The sequence below is a fragment of the Delphinus delphis genome, chromosome 15, assembly GCF_949987515.2.
Source record: "Delphinus delphis chromosome 15, mDelDel1.2, whole genome shotgun sequence".
Taxonomy (NCBI): Eukaryota; Metazoa; Chordata; class Mammalia; order Artiodactyla; family Delphinidae; genus Delphinus; species Delphinus delphis.
In genome coordinates, this window is record NC_082697.1 from 85,924,083 (window position 1) to 85,943,694 (window position 19,612).

A 19,612-nucleotide genomic window follows, 5' to 3' on the forward strand; every position below is an offset into this window, starting at 1 on the left:
CGGGCCGGGCCCCCCACCCCGGCCTCGCCCGCCCGCGTTCCTCGCCCAGGGCTGCAGCCCAGGCCCTGCTCGACGTCTCCTGGCCTCACGATGTGTTTACACCTTCTTGCCACCTCCTTTCCCAATTTAACCCTCGGTGGGCGGAAGAGACGGGCCTCCGCAGGGCTGCGGCGAGTTGCACAGGCGGCTGACGCTGCCGCGTCTCAGCCTCTGGCGACTCCGGCAGCTGGAGGGGGGCAGCCGGCGGGGGCCAGAGCGGCAGAGCAAGGCCTGCCCGGCACCCGCGCGCCTCCCTCCAGCCCACCTGGGCGGAGCGGTGTCACTCCCCCTAGCCAGGCAGCAGGAGGCGTGGGATTAGAAATTCTAAGCCCGAGGGGAAGCCCTGGGAAGCTGGTCAGCTGCTCCAGCGTCAGGCCCTGGAGGAGAGAGACGCGATAAGGAATGGCCCCTGTCTGAGCCCAGCTCTGGGGGGGGAAATCCCAGGCGCTCAGTGCAGGCAGCCCTTGCCAGGAGCCAGCGGGCCTTGTCTCAGAGGGCCACCCTCCAGCAGCCGAGCTGTCTGCGTGGGCATCCACCAGCCCCAAAGGTCTTCCTCTCGTGCAGAGCAGGTGCCCAAGGCTGGGCAGTTCTGGGGACAGAGAGCTCTGCCTGTGCTGGGCACAAACGAGGACCGTCTCTCGGGCTCCCAGCCGCCTCCCCGCTTCCTGTCCCCGGGGCGAGCAGACGTGCACCAGGGTTGGTGGCTTCGGCCGCCCCAGGCTGAGCACGAGCCTTCCTCGGCCAAGGTCGCCGCTGAGAACCAGCTTGCAGGCGCACACTGCCTGTGTAGCAGGCGGGGCCGCATCTGATTTAAGTTTAGTCCGTGTGTGTATGATATTTGTGCCCGCGGAGGTGCAGCTCCCCGTAACGTGTGTGTGTGTTTGAAGCAGCCCCATCGAAGCCGTTCCAGCATCATGTCAATCACGGCCGAGCCCCCAGGGAACGACTCCATCGTCAGACGCTGTAAGGAGGATGCGCCTCATCGGAGGTGGGTGACAGGGGGAGGGAGGGGGCGGGACATTTTCCTGGTGCTTGTTGTGCCGCTCGACACTTAACTAACGCGGCAGTCCTTAAGGGAAGCTTGAAATATAGGCAGGATGGTGCCCATTTTACAGATGAGCAAGCTGAGGCTCAGAGAAGGGACATGGCTTTCCCAGGGCCCCCCAGCTAGCTAGCAAATGACGAAACCGACATCGCTTTGCCCCCTGCTACCGAGAAATCAGGTTTCTCCATCCCATGGTTCCAGAGCTTGGCTTTTTCTGCCAAAGAGTGAGAGACCCTGTGAATGTCCCCCTCATTGCTACTGCCTCTCCCCTTTCCTCACCTCGTGGAGGCCATCAGTGTCCCCATTGTGGAGACCACAGTAGAGATATGCCTGGGCATCCAGATGTTTCCAGTCATCAGATATTTAGCACCGTACGTTCAGAGTCAGAGGTTGGTGGTGGTTCCTAGAAGGGCCAGACCAAGGAGTGGCCGGCGGGGCTGGATCTCCACCTTGGGTCCTGCCAGCCACCTGGCTTGGGCCTCATTACTGCATCACAGGAACCACACAGGGACAGCTTACAGCTCTTGGAACACGCGCCTCACTCCCGTCCTGTCCTGTCTGTTTGGGCCCGTCACACAATGCAGCCCGTCCGAGTATAAACGCTGTTAAGCACTCTGCGTCCGGGGAGAGGAATGAGTGGGAAGCAGCAGGTGGGGCTGTCGGGGACTCTGCTCAGCAGCTCTTCCTGTCCGTCCTCACGCCAGCTAATGCGGCCTCTGCAGGCTCTGGGGCCGCCCTGCCCTCCCAGCAAAGCACCCAGCCTCGTGCAGCCCTCCCGTGGCCCACAGCCCTCCACCCACCTGCTGACCTTCCTCTCCCACCCATCCTGCCCTCTCAGAGCCACAGCCTCTCGGACAGCCAGAACGTTCCGGAAGCCTCGCTCTCCCTTGCCCACCTGCACACACAGTCAGGAGAGCTCTCCTGTCCCCCCTTATGTCTTGCAGCACAGTTGAAGATGACAATGACAGCGGTGGCTTCGATGCCTTAGATCTTGACGGTGGGTACCCAGCAGGTCTGAGAGACATTACAGGGGTGGCAGCCACGTCGGCCCCATCCTGACTTTCCAGCAGAGCCTGCCTGGGGCAAGCCTGGCACACAGTAGGTCCTCAGGAGACGTGTGCAGAGTGGATTCCGAGAGGGCTGTCTGTGCACAAGGAAGACAGGCCTTCGCCGGTTGAGCGGCTCAGGCCGGGAAGCGCCCGAGGGGCCTGTCCTTTGTTCCGCAGACAGTAGGAACCATCCCGATGCTGAGTGTAGAATCAGTCAGGTCTGGGTTTTTAAGAAAGCATAGCTCTCGTGATGGTAGCCAAGCGCCGTGATCCAGTTCCAGTGACTCTCAGCGGCTGTTTTCAGAGATGCTGTTGTCGTCCTTGTTTTGCAGATGAAGAAACAGAGTCTTAGGGAGACTAAGGAGGAGTGTGGTGGAGGAGGGACTGGAAGCAGGGGGACCCCTTAGGAAGCCAGGTGTTAACTGAGCTGTTAACCAGCCTCGGCGAGACGAGTGGCAGGCATGGGGCTGGGGCCCTGGGATGGAGATGGGGCGGCCATTAAGGTTGGTTTTCATCCCCTGAAACTGTAGGTGTGGGGCAGGCAGGCACTGGGGAGACTGGAGGGGCTGTGGTAGCCCTGAACCCGACCCACAGGCAGAGCTGGTATGATGGAGGGGGTATTCCCTCGGCCCAGCATGTTGCCACGCAGAGCCAGAAACGAGGGCTGCGTCTCCAGGGAGTAAGCGTGCACGCAGCACCCGCCAGCCACCACCCCTTGCAGCCGCGAGGCCCAGCACACGTTGAGTTCCTGCACCTCCCAGGCCCTGTTACAGCTGCGTGGGACACAGAACCTGTGTCCCTGAGTTCTTGCTGTGGCAGAGACTGTGGTGGCATAGTTGAGGACCAGTGGGGAGACCCATGCAGGTTTGCAGACCTGAGCTGCTTTTTGTTTGTTTGGCGGTATGCGGGCCTCTCACTGTTGTGGCCTCTCCCGTTGCGGAGCACAGGCTCCGGACGCGCAGGCTCGGCGGCCATGGCTCACGGGCCCAGCCGCTCCGCGGCATGTGGGATCTTCCCAGACCGGAGAACGAACCTGTGTCCCCTGTATCGGCAGGCGGACTCTCAACCGCTGCGCCACCAGGGAAGCCCCTGTTTATTTATTTATCATGTATTTATTTTGGCCGCGCTGGGCCTTAGTTGCGGCATGCGGGATCTTTTAGTTGCAGCACGCAGACTCTTAGTTGCAGCATGTGGGATGCAGTTCCCAGACCAGGGATCAAACCTGGGCCCCCTGCATTGGGAGAGTAGGGTCATACCCACTGGTCCACCAGGGAAGTCCCCAGACCTGAGCTTCTGACTGGATGGACAGGGGGGAGAAGAACAGGAAGGGTTCCAGCTTCTCGGGAGATGGCCCGGCGCCTTGGGAGGGTGGCAGCGTCCTCGGGCCCCGAGGAGCTGGCAGCGTGGAGCCGGGCTCAGAATCCTCTGGGTGTGGCCCGCCAGCCCCCTCGGTTCCAGGGCTCCCACCAGCCTGCCTCCACCCCTCGCCGGCTCAGGCTGCCAGCAGATAAAATGAAAGATTAGTGGCTCTCCTTAATTGGTGACCACCAGCAGCTTTCAAGTGTTAAAGAGAGGTCGGCACCTAATCGAGGCTGGGTGATGGGAAGAGCTCCAGGAGTTTGGAAAGGGGAGAGCTGGGAAGAGAATTCTGGGCAGCCGTCCAGAGCGTTTTGCAGTGTCGGGACAAATTCTCTCTGCAGAGAAGCCTTTGTTATCAGCCCAGAGCAGGGCTTGCAGATCTCCCATCCCAGCGGCCTGAGCTGTGCAGGGTGGGCGTGTTTCCCTGGGGGGCTCAGGGTTCCGCCGAGTTGGGAGGAGTGGGGGCTTCCTTACTCCGTCCACACGCTGGTCCTGCAGCCCCGCCCCAGACCCACAGAGGCCGGTAGATGGTGGCTAGACCTGAGGTCCCCAGATGAAACTTTGGACCCCGATTCCAAAGCAGAGCCAGTGCCCGCTAATGGCGGCGCCTTTCCAGGTTCCCCGTGGAGGCGGGGGAGTGGCTCTGAAGGAGAGGATGCCGGGACTGGGCCCTATACCCCCAGGGCCTCCAGGACCCGCTGACTGACGCTGCTCCCTCATCCGGGGAGGGCGGGGGAGTTGCCAGGAGGCAGAAAGGGAGGAGCCGCCTCGGCCACGTCAGAAAGGCCGCGGGCTGCCCTCCCTCCTGCTCGGGGGCCTGAAGCGTCCGTTACGCCTTTGCAGATGACAGCCACGAGCGGTTCCCCTTCGGACCCCCCTCCACCCATTCCTCCTCTTCCTCGCACCAGTCTGAGGGCCTGGACGCCTACGACCTGGAGCAGGTCAACCTCATGTTTAGGAAGTTCTCTCTAGAAAGGTACCGAGGTCACGGGAGAGGGGAGGCTGGGCTGAGGGGCAGGGATGAGGTGAAGGCTGCTCTCCCCTCGATCCCCTGCAAAGGGGATCGTCCACAGCACCCGTATTCTAGAATCAGAGTCTGGGAATCATAGTGTCCCAAAGTCAGAAATCACTACCCCTGACCCCCAGCCAAGCCCACGTAGGACGGGGCCTGCCCGGGGCCACACAGCCCGGCAGAGGCAAGGAACGGGACTCTCATGTCAGACCGGCCCCGGACCCCACCTGTGACTCCCCGAAGCGCGGTGGGCTGTGTCCACGCAGCCTTCCCGGGGTGCGAGGAGGGGCCGGCAGCCCTTGCACCCGATGCAAGCAGCCGGGGCGTGTGTGACCTCCGTCTCCCGGTGGCAGTGTCTCCCGGGGCCCCTGCTTCTGGCGTGTGCTGTGACAGCAGGAGCCGGTCGCCAGCTCTCTCCTAAGGTGGCCGCTTCCGTGACTCCCCGGGGACGCTGCAGCCCAGGCCCCGCTCTCTGGGCGTCCCGGCTGGGAGTCCTAGCTACAGCTGCCTAACCCCCGTCTTATCTCCCGACGCAGACCCTTCCGGCCGTCTGTCACGTCCCTGGGGCACGTGCGGGGCCCCGGGCCCGCGGTGCAGCACACCACGCTGAGCGGCGACAGCCTCATCTCCCAGCTCACGCTGCTTGGGGGCAACGCGCGCGGGAGCTTCGTCCACGCGGTCAAGCCGGGCTCCCTGGCCGAGAAGGCCGGCCTCCGCGAGGGCCACCAGCTGCTGCTGGTGAGGGGCTGGGGGCTGGGGGAGGCAGCAGTTCTGGTTCCTCCGCACATCTGCTGCTGACGGCGCAGGGACCCCCCCCCCCAAGCCTGCATTAAGCTGCGGATTCCTGGCCAGGAGGAGGGGTTGCCAGGGGGCGGGCCTGTCAGCTCCTCTCTGGAAGCCCCTCCCCGGGCCCTCCTCTCCACGACTCTTGGCTCGTGTTCCTAGAGCCTGTGCACGCGCACACGCGCGCACACGTGCTCCAGGCGGCGGGCGGGAGGCACGTGAACCCCGTTTAAGGGCGATGCTTTCTTCCCTCAGCAGCGCTGAGCTGGTCTTTGTTGAGGAGAGGTGCTTTTGTTCCCCGGCGGGGCAGTCTCACCCCCGCAGCTCCGCTCGCCTCGCCGTGGAGCCCGAGCAGGACAATGTGTCTTTGATATCTAGCTAGAAGGCTGCGTCAAAGGCGAGAAGCAGAGCGTCCCCTTGGAGACGTGCACGAAGGAGGAGGTGCACTGGACCGTCCAGAGGTGCAGTGGGCCCGTCACACTGCACTACAAGGTCAACCAGGAAGGTGAAGACCCCAGGCGGGGCGGGCGGTCCCTCCCCTTGCTCATCTGCTCTTCAGAAGGACTGAGGGGGCAGCTGTGGGGCAGGAAGGGCAGGCGCGCTGACACACGTGGGCACACACCTGCCCTGGCGCGCCTCGGGCCTCTGCCCCACTCACGGTGGAGGCAGCACGTCCAGCCGCGAGCAGACTGCCCGGCCAGCTCCCCGCTCTCTCTGCGAGGCTGAGGTTAGTTTTTTCTCTCTCAGGCTTCCCGGCCCTGACGTAGGCAGTGAGTCTGGGGTGACCGCCCCTGCACCCGCGGGCCCACTGAGCCACACCGCGGCCAGGCCATCTGCTGCAGGACAGCCGGGCCTCACCCCCTTCTCATCTGGCCTCCCAGCAGCTTTTTCAGGGTGTCCCCTCTTTCCCGACCCAGACTCCTAGGCAGTGTCTTCCTTCTCCCCAACTCTGAGTTCTCGTTCTCACCTCTGGGTTTTTTTTGCATGATTATCTCTGCAGCTGGATCTTATTTTTAACCACCAGGGGCTCATGAATGTTTCAACACAGCATAAATAGCCGCTCTCTCTAGCGGTTCCCCGCTGCCGCCTGCTTGTCCGTGCTCCTTCCCAGCAGTGCCCGGTCAGTGCGGAAGTAAGGATGCTCTGTCCCCAGACACGGGGCCCAGCCTTCTCCTCCTGCAGGAGGGCTCCTCCCCTCTGCCAGGCTGGCATCCCAGCCCAGCAGGAAGTCTCCGGGTGCTGCCCTGCCCACCAGCCCCGGTGCCGTAGAACCCAGTACGAGCAGAGCCCCCTGGCTTTGTGTAGCAGCAGCCCTGCGTCTGGAATTCAGCGGAAGAAGGGTTCCCTCTGGCAGGATCCTGTCTGTAGGGCCTTTCCTCCCGGGTGGTGGAGCCCTCAGATGGTGATGAGTGTTAACCCCGCCCAGGTGGGTGGGAAGGGCCCAACCGGGAATCCCGTCTCTCCGTGTTCAGACAGGCCCGCTGGCTCAAGTCTCCCTGGTGTGCGAGGTGTCGCCTGTGAGACATAGCATTTGAGGAACTGTTTCTGGGCCTGGCGATGAGGACTGTTTTAGCTTCCACTGTGTTACGGCTGTCTGCACGTGGGGCTGATTTCAGGATTTATATTATGGATTTATGTCTTGGACGTTTGCTGAACGTTACTGCGTTTATTGTGTTCATAGTTTTATGCCCTGCTTCCTTCCAAAAGGAGTCATAAAATCTCACACTAAAGGGCAATGGTGTTAACTAAGGTTAAAACGTGTGCCGTGGTCCTACCACCTTGGAAAACCGTTTGGCGGTATCTCCTAAAACTGACCGTATGCACAGTGACTCAGTAATTCCACTTCTGTGAATACATCCAAGAGAAAGGAGTACGTACGTCCACAAAGGTGTAAGAGTGTTCGTAGCAGAGGTGTCCCTAGTAGCTGGAAACAGGACAAACGTGCACACCAGAGAAAGGATAAATCAGCACCACGTGGAAGGAATACTCTACAGCAAGGAAAAAGAACACGCCGGACTTTCCGGTGGTTGGGACTTCTCCTTCCCGTGTGGCGGGGTGTGGGTTCGATCCCTGGTTGGGGAGCTGGGATCCCACATGCCTCGTGGCCAAGGAGCGGAAACATGAAACAGAGGCAATATATGATGGGGACTTCGAAAACGGTCCACGCCAAAAAAAAAAAAAGAACACACGATGCTACGTTGCAGCATCGCGGTTGAAGCGCACAGGCGTGACGTGCAGTGAATGTCAGACACATTCTGGCGGAAGAGCACGTACTGTCTGCTTCCACGCATATGAAGCGAGGCAGCGCTCACCTGGGCTGCTGGCAGTCAGCACAGAGGTTACCCCTGCAGGGTTCTGACATGGGCATGAGGGAAGGTTCTGAATGGTGGTTACCCAGGTCTAGACATTTGTGAACATCCATCGTGCGTAATGCTTAAGGGTGATGGGGTTTACTGCATGTAAGTTACCTATCAATCAAAGACAGAAATGATAAAACACAAGCACCGTGTATCGGTAGGGAGGGACATGGAGATCGCAGCAGAGGTCCTAGATTTGCTGCAACTTGGCACAAAATTTCGCTCTGAGCTTCTTGGCAGCCAAGACAAAGAGAGAAAGCCATCAGTAACTCAGCTGCTCACTCATCGGGGAGGACAGACGTTTCCCTAACCACGCCCCCGTGCTGGGAGGACCGCATCACAGGGGTGTCATCCGCGGGGAGCCCAGGAGTGGGAGGCCCTTCACCGATGGGTTTTGCGTCTTCTCCTTCCACAGGGTACCGGAGGCTGCTGAAGGACATGGAGGAGGGCCTGATCACGTCGGGGGACTCCTTCTACATCCGGCTCAACCTGAACATCTCCAGCCAGCTGGACGCCTGCTCCATGTCCCTGAAGTGCGATGACGTCGTGCACGTCCGTGACACCATGTACCAGGACAAGCACGAGTGGCTGTGTGCGCGGGTCGACCCCTTCACGGACCACGACCTGGACATGGGCACCATCCCCAGCTACAGCCGGTGAGGCCGACGGGGCCGTGCAGCTCGGCAGAGGGGCTCACGGCAGGGAGCCTTTGCCTGCCGACCAGTGACCGCCCCCCATTCCCTCCTCCTCTTTGAAGCCCCCCAGGAGTGTTGCTCTCTTAAATCCCGTTGCTTCACTAAATCCCAGAGCGCCATCTTTCCATCATTACTGGACAGCTTAGAGCCTGAGTTTATGCTTCCTGCGTTCAACGGTCATCTTTTCCGTAGCCCATCTCCCCAGCGTCGTTCTGTAATTATACAGCAGTAGCCGCTGAGGCCTGAGCATCAGCCTGCCCCTGGTTAGACGCCCCGGGCATCTATAAAGCATCCACAGACTCTGGCTCTGCTGCCCAGGCCAGCCCTGCAAGGCCAGCCTCAGTAGACCCAATTTACAGATGAGGAAACCGAGGCTCAGAGAAGTTAAGCGACTTTGCCCCAGTACCAAGATGAGTCAGTGCCAGAGGCAGGATTCAAGCCCAGATGCTCAGTGCCCAGTCCCTCCCCGGTGTACCCCTGGGGCTCAGAGCTCACACCCTGCGTAGAGCCCCCTGCCCGGGCCAGGCCCCCCGCCGGCTTCCCCAGGCTCGGCGCTGGGGTCTCTCCAACCCCTGAGGCTCCGCCTTCCCCTCTCACCTCCCCAGAGCCCAGCAGCTCCTCCTGGTCAAGCTGCAGCGCCTGATGCACCGGGGCAGCCGGGAGGAGGCGGACACGGCACACCACACCCTGCGGGCCCTGCGGGTAGGCCACCCAGCACCCCGCCGGCTTCACACCACCCGAGCCCCTTTTGGAGGGGATCCCGAGTGGGAGCCATCCATCTCCGTGGGATGGTGGATTGCAGGGAACCGGGCTCCTTAGGGCCGCCCCCTCCAGAAGGAGCCCCACCTCTGCACCCTCCCCAGCTGCGGTGCACGCTCCCCTCGGCCGGCTCCGGTCGTTGTTGGAACAAGTCCCGAGGCCCGTCTCACCCCCTGAGCTTGCTCCCCTGTCAGGAGTGCTCTGATCCACGACGGGATCCCCGTGAGCACAGGGCGGGGCTGGGAGCCGTCCCCCGTGCCCAGCGGCATCAGTATGCCGGCGGGTCTGACCGGTTGATAAACTGATTTCAGAACACCCTGCAGCCCGAAGAACCACTTCCCGCTGCGGACCCCCGGGTCAGCCCCCGCCTCTCACGAGCGAGCTTCCTTTTCGGCCAGCTCCTTCAGGTAAAGCTCTCGGAGCGCCTGCTGACCTGCAGCCACGTTTTGCCGCAGGCCTGCCCTCTCCCCACCGAGAAGAGGAGGCTGTATCAGAACGGCAGTGCTCTGTGTTTGTCCCCCACTTGCAGCTTTTCACGGCACCTTACGTCTTCCGTCCCATTTTATCCTCACAGTGACAGGTCGCTAGACAGTCTGCACCTGTTGGAAGCAAACCTCACTTTCATAAAAGATTTGAGCAAACTTAGGGCTAAAAGAAACTTAAACATCTTAGTTGCTCAAATATTAATGGAAAAGTGAGGAGAGGAAAACAAACATTCCAGATATCCAGGTCCTCAGACTGAGCATTAAATTTCTCTCTGAGCATCCTAGCAGCCAGGGAAGAAAGGGAAACCCAGCAGAGTCTTTATATCTTACCTGGTGCCAAAACGTTTTAGCTCTTTGGAAGCAGGAAAAATGTTTCCCTTGTACTTGATTCTAAGAGGGTTTTTTCTTTTTCTCTTTGGCACGGATCGTTATACGAGGAACATTGAACAGCCTCGTGGGTGACGTGTTCAGAAGTGATTTCACATAAACGCAGAAGCATTCCGTGCGGCCTTTTTCTCTGTCACCAGTTCACAAAAGCTGAGAGTACTATTAAGATGTCGCCCCGCAAGGATGTTCCCGTGTTGGCTCTGTGCTAATTAGGCCCCAGCAGAGCTAGTGTGTCACTCCACTGCTCCATCCTAACGTTGGAACGTGGGAAACCCAGAGAAATGGTTCACAGTGTGGCCCTAAAACCCAGGTAGAGGCAAACAGGTAGCAGAAAGACACTTAGACGGAGGTGGAAGGGAACCCTGGTGAAGTCCGAGGCACCCCTGACCGCAGGACCACGTGAGACCACACTTTTTTGTGCCCACACGTCACGCATGAGCCCAAAACCCTGAGTTTTTGGGTGACTTACTCGAAGGCCGGTTAACAACAGAGCAGGGCTGACATCCCAGCTCCCTGCACTTTCCTCCCTGCAGAGGGAGGGCGTGGAGAGTCTCACAGTAGCCCAGGGAGTATGGTGTCCACCGCTGGGCATCCCCTTCCGCCCTCCAGGGCTCAACTCTGAATGGTAGAAGGGCGCAGGCACTCCCCCGGAAGACTCGGGCTTGCCGAGGCAGGGGGTGAAGTCACCTGCACCCCCCGCCGGGTGGGCCGTTTTGGGGGCGGCCAGGGGTCTTCCACAGCCGGAGCGCTCCAGGCCTCACAGTGCCCGTGGATCCCCTAGATGTGGGTGGGACTGCAGGGGGGCTCCGTTGAGGGCCTGCTTGGGACCAGCCCTCTGGCAGCTTACGCCCAGCCGGGGAAGAGAGTGTGAGCATTTGTTCGCTTACTCGTCTACTGACGGCGCCCTGACAGCTGAAGAACTTGCGCCACCTGCTAGGTGTCCCCTGTGTTGAGGGGGGGCGTGACTGACCCAGGCGCCCGGGGCGGAGCCCGGATCTGAACGGAGGTCTCCCGAGCCCGGGTTACGCCTTCCTCCACCCCCACCCCTCTGTCCGCAGTTCGTCAGCAGGTCGGAGAACAAGTACAAAAGGATGAACAGCCACGAGCGCGTGCGCATCGTCGCGGGGAGCCCGCGGGGGAGCCTGGCCCGGTCCTCGCTGGACGCCACGAAGCTCCTGACCGAGAAGCAGGAAGGTGTGGTGCCGACCACCCAGCCCCTCCCCCCCGCCCCACGCACGCGCGGCAGCCTCGGGTCTGGGCGGGCCGCGGGGGCCCCGAGAGTGGGGCTGGGGCGTCTGCTTCCTCCAAAGCAAGGGTAGCGCCTGGGGAGGAGCTGCCCGGCCCTGGCCGGGGAGGACCGACGGCCGCCGGGCGCATCCTGCCAAGTTCCCCCGACCGACGCCCGCCGTACTTGGTTTGAGCCCAGACGCCCGTGTTATTTGGAGCTGTTTGCTGGGAAGCGTTTACCTATTGATTCTCTCCCCGCTGGGCACCGACCGCCACTTATCGTGAAGCCAGCAAGGGGCCTCCCGGTGCGCAGTCCCCTGTGGAAGGCCCTGCCGGCGGCGAGCAAGCCCTCCCAGGGCCACGCTGGCCCCGGCGCTGATGGTGACGAGGGCCAGGGGCGCCTCTCCACTCCAGCCCCAGCCCGGGCCCTCCCTGGACAGCTTAGCACCTGGAGTGTGTTACGCGCTTCTTGCCGGCGCCTCCTGGCCTGTGAGCAGGGCCGTCTCCCTGGCCCGGCACTGTTGGCCCAGCTGCCAGAACAGAGCCCGGCCCACGGGTCACTCCGTAAACTCGCCTGGACAGCGGAAGGGCGTCCGGGCCGCCGGCTGGCGTCCATTTGTGCGGTGGGCCTTGAGAACTAGCCCCCGGTGTCCCATCCCCACTCCCAAATGGTTTTCAAGGCTCCATGGAGCCGAGAGGGCACCTGGGCTGCCCCTGCCCCAGGCGGTACCAGCCCTTCCCTGTCCCCTCCCAGAGCTGGACCCCGAGAGCGAGCTGGGCAAGAACCTCAGCCTGATCCCCTACAGCCTGGTGCGCGCCTTCTACTGCGAACGCCGCCGGCCCGTCCTCTTCACGCCCACCATGCTGGCCAAGGCGCTGGTGCAGAAGCTGCTCAACTCGGGGGGCGCGATGGAGTTCACCATGTGCAAGCCGGGTGAGCCCCCCGCTGCAGGCCGCCCTCCTTTCCCCTCCCCCGCCGCCTGCATCAGGGCCTCAGGGGCCGACGGAAGGGTGCGGATGGCTGGCTGCCGTGGGGACTGTAAAGTGGGACCCTGACCTTGCCCGCAGTTGAGAAGCCACGGGGTCTAGTGGAGGAGACGAGATTCACTTCCACGTGGCCAGAAAGGGATCAGACACGCAGCGCTGTCGAGCCCAGGAAGCAGGGCGGGGCCTGGACGGGACAGTCGGCCCGAGACCGCCTGTGCCGTCCTCAGGACTGGCCCCTCTCCCCGCAGATGTTGTCACGAGAGACGAGTTCCTCAGAAAGCAGAAGACAGAGACCATCATCTACTCCCGAGAGAAGAACCCCAACTCCTTTGAATGTGTCGTTCCCGCCCACATCGAGGCTGTGGCGGCCAAGGTGAGGCCAGCTGGAGGCGGACGGGGCTTGTGAGCCACCAGCGCCATGGGGAGGGCGATGCTCTCGCCTCGCCGCGGGTGAACCTCCTTCCTCTCTCCCTCGACCACGTGCTCACGTCTCCAAGCCCTGTCCTGCGGGTTGGAGGAACCTCCTCTGTTTCTGATGGCTTCCTGGTGGTGGTCCTCTGGTCCGCGTCGTTCAGGGATGTGTGTGCGCCTGGCGGTGATGACAGGGACCAGAGATAGCGAGCAGGAGGGCGACAGGCACCGTGTTCGCCAGGTGGGGGAGGTGGACCATCAGAAGGCTTCTTGGCGGTGACGCAGAAAAGGCATCTGCGCGCAGTTTGGAGTCTGCTGGAGCCAGGCTTTGAGACCCTGGCCGGCCCTGAGCGTGGAGTTCTTCCTCGCTCCAGGGCTGGATGAAGGTGGGGCTCTCGGCCCACGAGGATGGTCACGGCCCCGGAGTCTGGGACGGTGACCTGGGGGACGGCAAGAGCAGGAGTCCAGCCAGAGATTCCGAACCTGCCGCCCAGCCGATGGTCACTCCCGCCCCCTCCCGCATCGTCACACGGATCGAAGCACGGGCAGAGCTGTCGGCCCGCCGTGAAGCGTTTGTTGGGTGTTAAAGCTTAGGGAGTCGTGACAGCTGGAGCCGATGGACAGTGAGTGGGCAGGGCTGGAGCTGAGAACATTCCGGCTGCGAAGGGCTTCCCATCCAGGAATCCGTGCTGTTAGAAATCCAGCCGTGGCTCTGCTGGCGAGGCAGAGGAGCGGTGACCGGGGGCGCAGGGGCCTGGGCTGGCCACCTCTGCCGCTGGACCTGGGTGCTGGTTCCACCGGCACGTTCACTTTGTGAAAACCCACTGAGCCGCAGGCTTAGGAGCGTGTGCGCTTTTCTATATTCGAGTTCAGTGCAGGGGTTTAAGTGGCAAAACAGGGATCATCCTTCTTCAGAAACGACGCGTTCTCAGGCCCCGGGGAGTCGTGCTTGAGAGCCCTACGTCCTCCCCGGACCATCCGGCCGCCTCACCTTCCCTGTGTTTTCCACCCACCCCGTCCTAGTACCCAGAGCGCCTCGCAGGCAGAATAGAGGAGCAGGTGTTCTCCACACTGACTTGGGTTTTTATGAAGACTCACGCACACTGCCTGATTCACCCCGGGCTGGGTGCCGGGGCTCTGCCAGCACCCATCCCTGTGCAGGGAGAGCCAGGTGTCCGGACGGGGGGCCTTGTCTCTCAGAGGTTGGGTTCTGCCTGGCTCGTTCTCTGGTTCAGCGGGGGGCACGCGGGGCTGTCTCGCCCCCGGCTCTGTCCCGTGGAGCCCACCCTGCCCGGTAGACCCGCCCCAGGCACCCACACAGGCCGAGGAGGCAATGGGCCCCCGCCGACCGCCGGCCACTGTGTCTGCAGAACAAGCACTGTCTGCTGGAGGCCGGGATCAGCTGCGCCAGGGACCTGATCAAGTCCCGCATCTACCCCATCGTGCTCTTCATCCGGGTGTCGGAGAAGAACATCAAGAAGTTCAGGTAGGGCTCCGGGACCCCCCGCAGGGGCCCTAAAGCACCCCTGCGCTCCCCGACCTCACCAAGCCTCTGCGGCTCCCGCCAAGAACAGCTGGCTGTGTTGGGCCCACCCCTCCCCCGAGCATCCCTTTAGTGAACCCTTATCGAAGGTCAGTCCCCGGTCCAGGGGGACATGGCCCTGACCCCTCCGGCAATGGAAACGGTAACACGCACACACACACGCGCGCGCGCAAAACGCGTCCAGGAGGATGGGTGCCGGGAGGGATGGGGGCGCCCTGGGACCCAGGTGGTCCGGGAAGCCAGCATTGGAGCAGGACCCACCACGGAGAGGCCAGGCCGGGCAGGTGCAGAGGGCACAGCTGGCGCCCAGACCCCCAGGCGGGGATGGCCCAGAGGAGGCCAGTGTGCTGGGCAGAGCGGTGAGAGGTGACTGGCGCCGAAGGGGGTCCAGACCACGCCGGGCCGTGTCGGCCACGGAAGGATGTGACGTCTCCTTCTGAGTAAGACGGGAGCTACTGACGGTTTTGAGGAGTGACTTAATCTAATAAGAGATGTAAAGGCCCCACTGGCTGCTGCGTTGAGACGCAGGCGTCGTGACGACCCACACGAGGGGTAGTGGTGCCGGGACCACATCCTGTCTGGAGGGCGATGAGGAAAGGTCCGATTCTGGGTCCGTGTTCAAGGTCGGGCCTGTGTGATTGTTGAAGGGTTAGCGGTAAGGTTTGCTAGGAAGAGGAAAGCAGGGTGATGCTGAGGTGGGGGAGGGGCGTGGCCCGCCTGTCACGTGACACCATCTCTGATCCCCACCCTTCCTTGCAACACAACTGCAGCTGACACTGAGGGAGGTCAGGCCACTCCACTCTCTCCGCAAATATTTACCGAGTGCCTATTGAGGGCCAGGCCCGGGACCCCATGAGTGAGCAAAGGAGCGCAGAGTCCCCACCTCACCACCTCCCACACGTTAGGACGGCTGCTGTCCAAAACGCAGAAACTCACACCTGTTGGCCCAGATGGGGAGAAATCGGAGCTCTTGCGCACTGCTGGTTGGGAACGTAAAAGGGTGCAGCTGCTGCGGAAAACTGTAAGGAGTTTCCTCAAAAATTAAAGTAGAACTACCACGTGATCCGGAAGTCACACTTCTCAGTCTCTACTCAAAAGAATTCAAAGCAGGGTCTCCAAGAGGTGTTTGCGCAGCCATGTTCACAGCGGCATCATTCACAGTAGCCGAAAGGCAGAAGCAACCCAAGTGTCCACTGACAGATAAATGGATAAACAAAATGTGGTCCATCCCTACGAGAGAATATGATTCTGCCTTAAAAAGGAAGGAGACTGACACATGGTGAAACATGGCTGGACCTTGAGGACATGATGCTCAGTGAAACAAGCCAGACACAGAAGGACAGACACTGTGCACTTCCACTTCTACGAGGTCCCCGGGGGGGGTCAGATGCACAGAGACAGACAGTAGAGGGGTGGGTGCCAGGGGTTGAGAGGCAGGGGGAAGTGATCGTTTAATGGGTCGAGTTTCAGTTTTGCAAGACGAGAAAGTTAAGGAGATAGATGGATGCACTTCGCTGCGAATAACTTACCACTGCTGAGATGTACACTTACAAGTGGTCAGGATGGGAAATTTTATTTTACGTGTACTTTACCACAATTAAAAAGACTAAAGTCCCCACCTCTTAGGATTCCCTAAGGAACAGAATAAAAGGGGACAGTGCGTAAGGTGCTAAGTGGTAGAGGCTATGGAGAAACAAAGCGGGGAAGGCAGCGTCGGTAGGATGCCCGGGTGGGGGCGGGGGCGGCAGCACGGGGTGGCCCCACAGCACGGGTCCGCCCAGCCAAGCCACGCCCCTGTGCGTCTCCCTCGCCCTTCCTCGCCCGCAGGAAGATGCTGTCCCGGCCGGAGACGGAGGAGGAGTTCCTGCGCCTGTGCCGGCTGAAGGAGAAGGAGCTGGAGGCCCTGCCGTGCCTCTACGCCAGCGTGGAGGCGGACATGTGGGGCAGCGTGGAGGAGCTGCTCCGCGTCATCAAGGACAAGATCGGGGACGAGCAGCGCAAGACCGTCTGGGTGGACGAGGACCAGCTGTGAGGCGGGGGCACCGCTGAGTCCCAACGGGGCTCGGGAGGGGGGTCCGAATCCCGCGGGGCCACGCCGAGGGGCGAGGGGCGTCCTGCTGCCTAGACGGCCTGGGGGCTCAGTCCTCCCGTTGAGGAAGAAGGGAGACCCTCCAGGGAGCCCCCCGGGGGCAGATGCTGGTCGGGAGGGAGCAGGGAGCGGTCCACTCCACCGAGGGCTGACCTGCTGAGTCGGCCAGCCCTGCAGGCGTGAGTCGGGAGACAGGACCCCACGGAGGACATAGAGCCAGGTCGGAGGCCAGCGGTCCCTGGAAGCCGGAACAGCAGTTGAATGTCACGCGTGGAATAGGTGTGCTGCCCGTAGGGAGGGGACCTGAAAGCCAGGCATCCCGCAGCCCTCGGGACACAGGATATGCGCATTCCCAGGCAGAGGGGGAGGGGTGCCCTGCTGTTATTTCTCGTGCATTAAAATTTCTCCAATTCCTTGTTTTCAACCAATTGTTTAATAGTTTGCAGAGGCTCTCAGCTCTTGCACCCCTCCTCACCTACAAACCCCTCCCAGCGAGCTCAGTTCAGGCCCCGTGTCATACGCAGGGTGAAGGTAGGGTGACCGTGCACCCCAGTTTTCCCAGGACAGGCCTGATTTACAGCACCCGCTCTAAGATGCTTCCTGCTTTGGACGATAAATTGTATCGTCACCCTGGGAAGGGCCCCCCCCACCTTTCACAGGCTGCCGGGAAGGTCTCACTGTCCACACCCCTGCATCCCCTGGCCGCAGCCGCAGGCTAGGCCCTCCTGACCCAGCTGCCCCGCACGTGTGCTCCGGCGCTCTGTGCAGGTAGCGTCCTACGTGATGCAGCCTCGCTCCATCTTTCAGTTCCGGAAGCAGCACGTGGTCCAAGGCCCTCCGGTGGGCTTACTGCCCACGGCCCAGGAGCCACACTGCCTCCACAGCAGACAGCAAAGGCTTTATGGGCTCCAGAACCATTCTTCCTCTTGACCCTCTCAATGCAAACTTCCTGAGTACAGACCCGACAGGCACAGCCAAACCGGGCCAGCTCCAGCCTGGCACCATGGCGAGTACTCATTCAGCAGCCGGTAGGTGGCAGGCTGGGGTTCAGACCTAGGTCTGTGTGTTCATGGGAGTTGTGGGAGCAACTGCTCGTTGGTAATCCACGTCTACACTGCCTTTCTCACCAACCGAATCCTGGTTTTCTCCTGGGAAACCACGTGCACAGCTAAAGACCATAGTCCCCAGCCTCCCTGGCAGCAAGAGTGATCAAAGAAATGGAAGGCAAGGTCCAGGGTAGAGACAAAGCAAACAGCCCTTCCTCCCGTTTCCTGCCTAAAATACAGACGTGATGGCTGGATCTCCTGCAGTCATTTTGGATCTTGAGGTGCCCTTGAAGAGGGAAACCCTGCACGGAGGATGGTGGAACAGAAAGCCAGAGTCACTGATGACACTTTGCAGCCCGGGACTGGCGCTGGGGTTTCTTTTACATGAGACTGAAATAAATTTTTATCTTGTATTAAATGGTTGTTATTTTGGTTCTCAGTTACTTGCAGCCTCGAGCAATTCTTAACAGACATAGTTTTGAATTGCTTTATGGTTTCAGATACCATGGACATGAGTTGATGACCCTCTGGTAGGTTTTCTTGAAGATATGAATTATTAATAAAAGAACTCTTAACAAATACCTCATCCTAAAACAATAGTGTGTGTCCTGTAGCAGTTTCTAGCATTTCAACTCTTAGAAATTGGATCAGCACCACAGAGCCCTGGGGGGTATGAGTTGGGGGTGGGGGGTCCTAGGAGGGGGCCGGGTTCTCTCCTCCCTGTGACGATCCATCTCTACAGCACAGGGTCTGAGTCTGCCTGGGAGTATGATGCCTTAAAAAAGTAAAAAATTCCTCCAGGGCTTCCCTGGTGGCGCAGTGGTTAAGAATCCGCCTGCCAATGCAGGGGACACGGGTTCGAGCCGTGGTCCGGCGAGATCCCACATGCCGCAGAGCATCTAAGCCTGGGCTCCACAACTACTGAGCCCATGTGCCACAACTACTGAAGCCCGTGTGCCTAGAGCCCATGCTCTGCAACAAGAGAAGGCACTGCAGTGAGAAGCCCATGCGGCGCAACGTGGAGTAGCAATGAAGACCCAACGCAGCCAAAAATAGTAAAATAAATAAATTTATAAAAAAAAAATTCCTCCAAGAGCCAGTAAGCGATGATGCTTTCTCCAAAACGGCCCCCAGAAACAAGCTGGATGTGCTGGGTCTGGAGAAGCCATGATTCCAGAGGCCCAGCTGTGATTATTTAGGGCCAGATTAAACCACCACACGAGGAGACGCAGGAGCTGGAAGGTCTTCCGCTTCCATCTTGTTAGAGCTCTAAGTCAAACAGTAAATTTTCCCCAGGCCCGGGCAATCGTGTTTCCACTTAGAAACCGTGCTTCCTTGTAAGTACTTAGAGCCGAGGGGACAGACGTGACTGGAAAGGAGTCCCGGAGTAAAAGGCCTGCTGATTTATTTGTATTTATTTATTTAACTTTAGAATTCTCAGGCTTGTGCAGGATAACCAAACCCGCAACTCGCATATAACTGGGGGTGGGTGGGTGGTGGACAAGAAGGGGTGAAGACAGGCCACGCTTGGAGAAAATACCTTAAAAGAATGTGTGGTGGGGTTTTTTCCCCAAGTAATTTCAGCCAGGCTCCAGGACACAGGGCTGCAGGGTTGTATATATGTTAATCAGCTGGGGTGGGAGGAGAGAAGTGAGGGATGAGTTCCGTGCCCTGGGTCACTCCCTGCACCAAAGAAAGTCGGGAGAAGGCGGTGGGAGGCGGGGTTTGGAACCCCAGGGAGTCAGGCCACGTGAGGATTTCAAAGGAGACCCGTGACAGCATCCGCTCAAGCTCCGGGCTTCCGACCGGCCTGGGAAGGAAGGGCCGCGGGGCTGGGTGGTGAGGGCTGGCCTGGGAAGGAAGGCCCGCGGGGCTGGGTGGCGAGGGCTGGCCTGGGAAGGAGGGCCCGCGGGGCTGGGTGGCGAGGGCTGGCCTGGGAAGGAAGGGCCGCGGGGCTGGGTGGCGAGGGCTGGCCTGGGAAGGAAGGGCCGCGGGGCTGGGTGGCGAGGGCTGGCCTGGGAAGGAAGGGCCGCGGGGCTGGGTGGCGAGGGCTGGCCTGGGAAGGAAGGGCCGCGGGGCTGGGTGGCGAGGGCTGGCCTGGGAAGGAAGGGCCGTGGGGCTGGGTGGCGAGGGCTGGCCTGGGAAGGAAGGGGCCGCGGGGCTGGGTGGCGAGGGCTGGCCTGGGAAGGAGGGGCCGCGGGGCTGGGTGGCGAGGGCTGGCCTGGGAAGGAAGGGCCGCGGGGCTGGGTGGCGAGGGCTGGCCTGGGAAGGAGGGGCCGTGGGGCTGGGTGGCGAGGGCTGGCCTGGGAAGGAAGGGCCGCGGGGCTGGGTGGCGAGGG

At 61.0% G+C, this 19,612-nt stretch overlaps 1 protein-coding gene across 5 annotated transcripts in view; it reads left to right on the forward strand.

Moving 5' to 3' along the window:
• The window catches only part of CARD11 (caspase recruitment domain family member 11), a 111,672-nt gene extending 93,987 nt beyond the window's left edge, over window positions 1-17,685 (forward strand). For 3 of the 5 annotated variants that reach the window (XM_060032517.1, XM_060032519.1, XM_060032520.1), the window contains exons 13-25: window positions 927-1,027; window positions 2,029-2,081; window positions 4,336-4,468; window positions 5,041-5,242; window positions 5,666-5,792; window positions 8,060-8,300; window positions 8,945-9,041; window positions 9,410-9,505; window positions 11,029-11,164; window positions 11,952-12,131; window positions 12,433-12,557; window positions 13,966-14,081; window positions 15,966-16,640. In XM_060032517.1, the coding sequence (XP_059888500.1) occupies window positions 927-1,027; window positions 2,029-2,081; window positions 4,336-4,468; window positions 5,041-5,242; window positions 5,666-5,792; window positions 8,060-8,300; window positions 8,945-9,041; window positions 9,410-9,505; window positions 11,029-11,164; window positions 11,952-12,131; window positions 12,433-12,557; window positions 13,966-14,081; window positions 15,966-16,170 (1,812 nt within the window). In that variant the 3' untranslated portion in view covers window positions 16,171-16,640. Of the gene's footprint in view, window positions 1-926; window positions 1,028-2,028; window positions 2,082-4,335; window positions 4,469-5,040; window positions 5,243-5,665; window positions 5,793-8,059; window positions 8,301-8,944; window positions 9,042-9,409; window positions 9,506-11,028; window positions 11,165-11,951; window positions 12,132-12,432; window positions 12,558-13,965; window positions 14,082-15,965; window positions 16,641-17,513 lie in introns of those variants that run through there. The other 2 variants (XR_009522176.1, XM_060032521.1) reach the window with 2 other exon arrangements.
• Window positions 17,686-19,612: the final 1,927 nt, after the last annotated feature.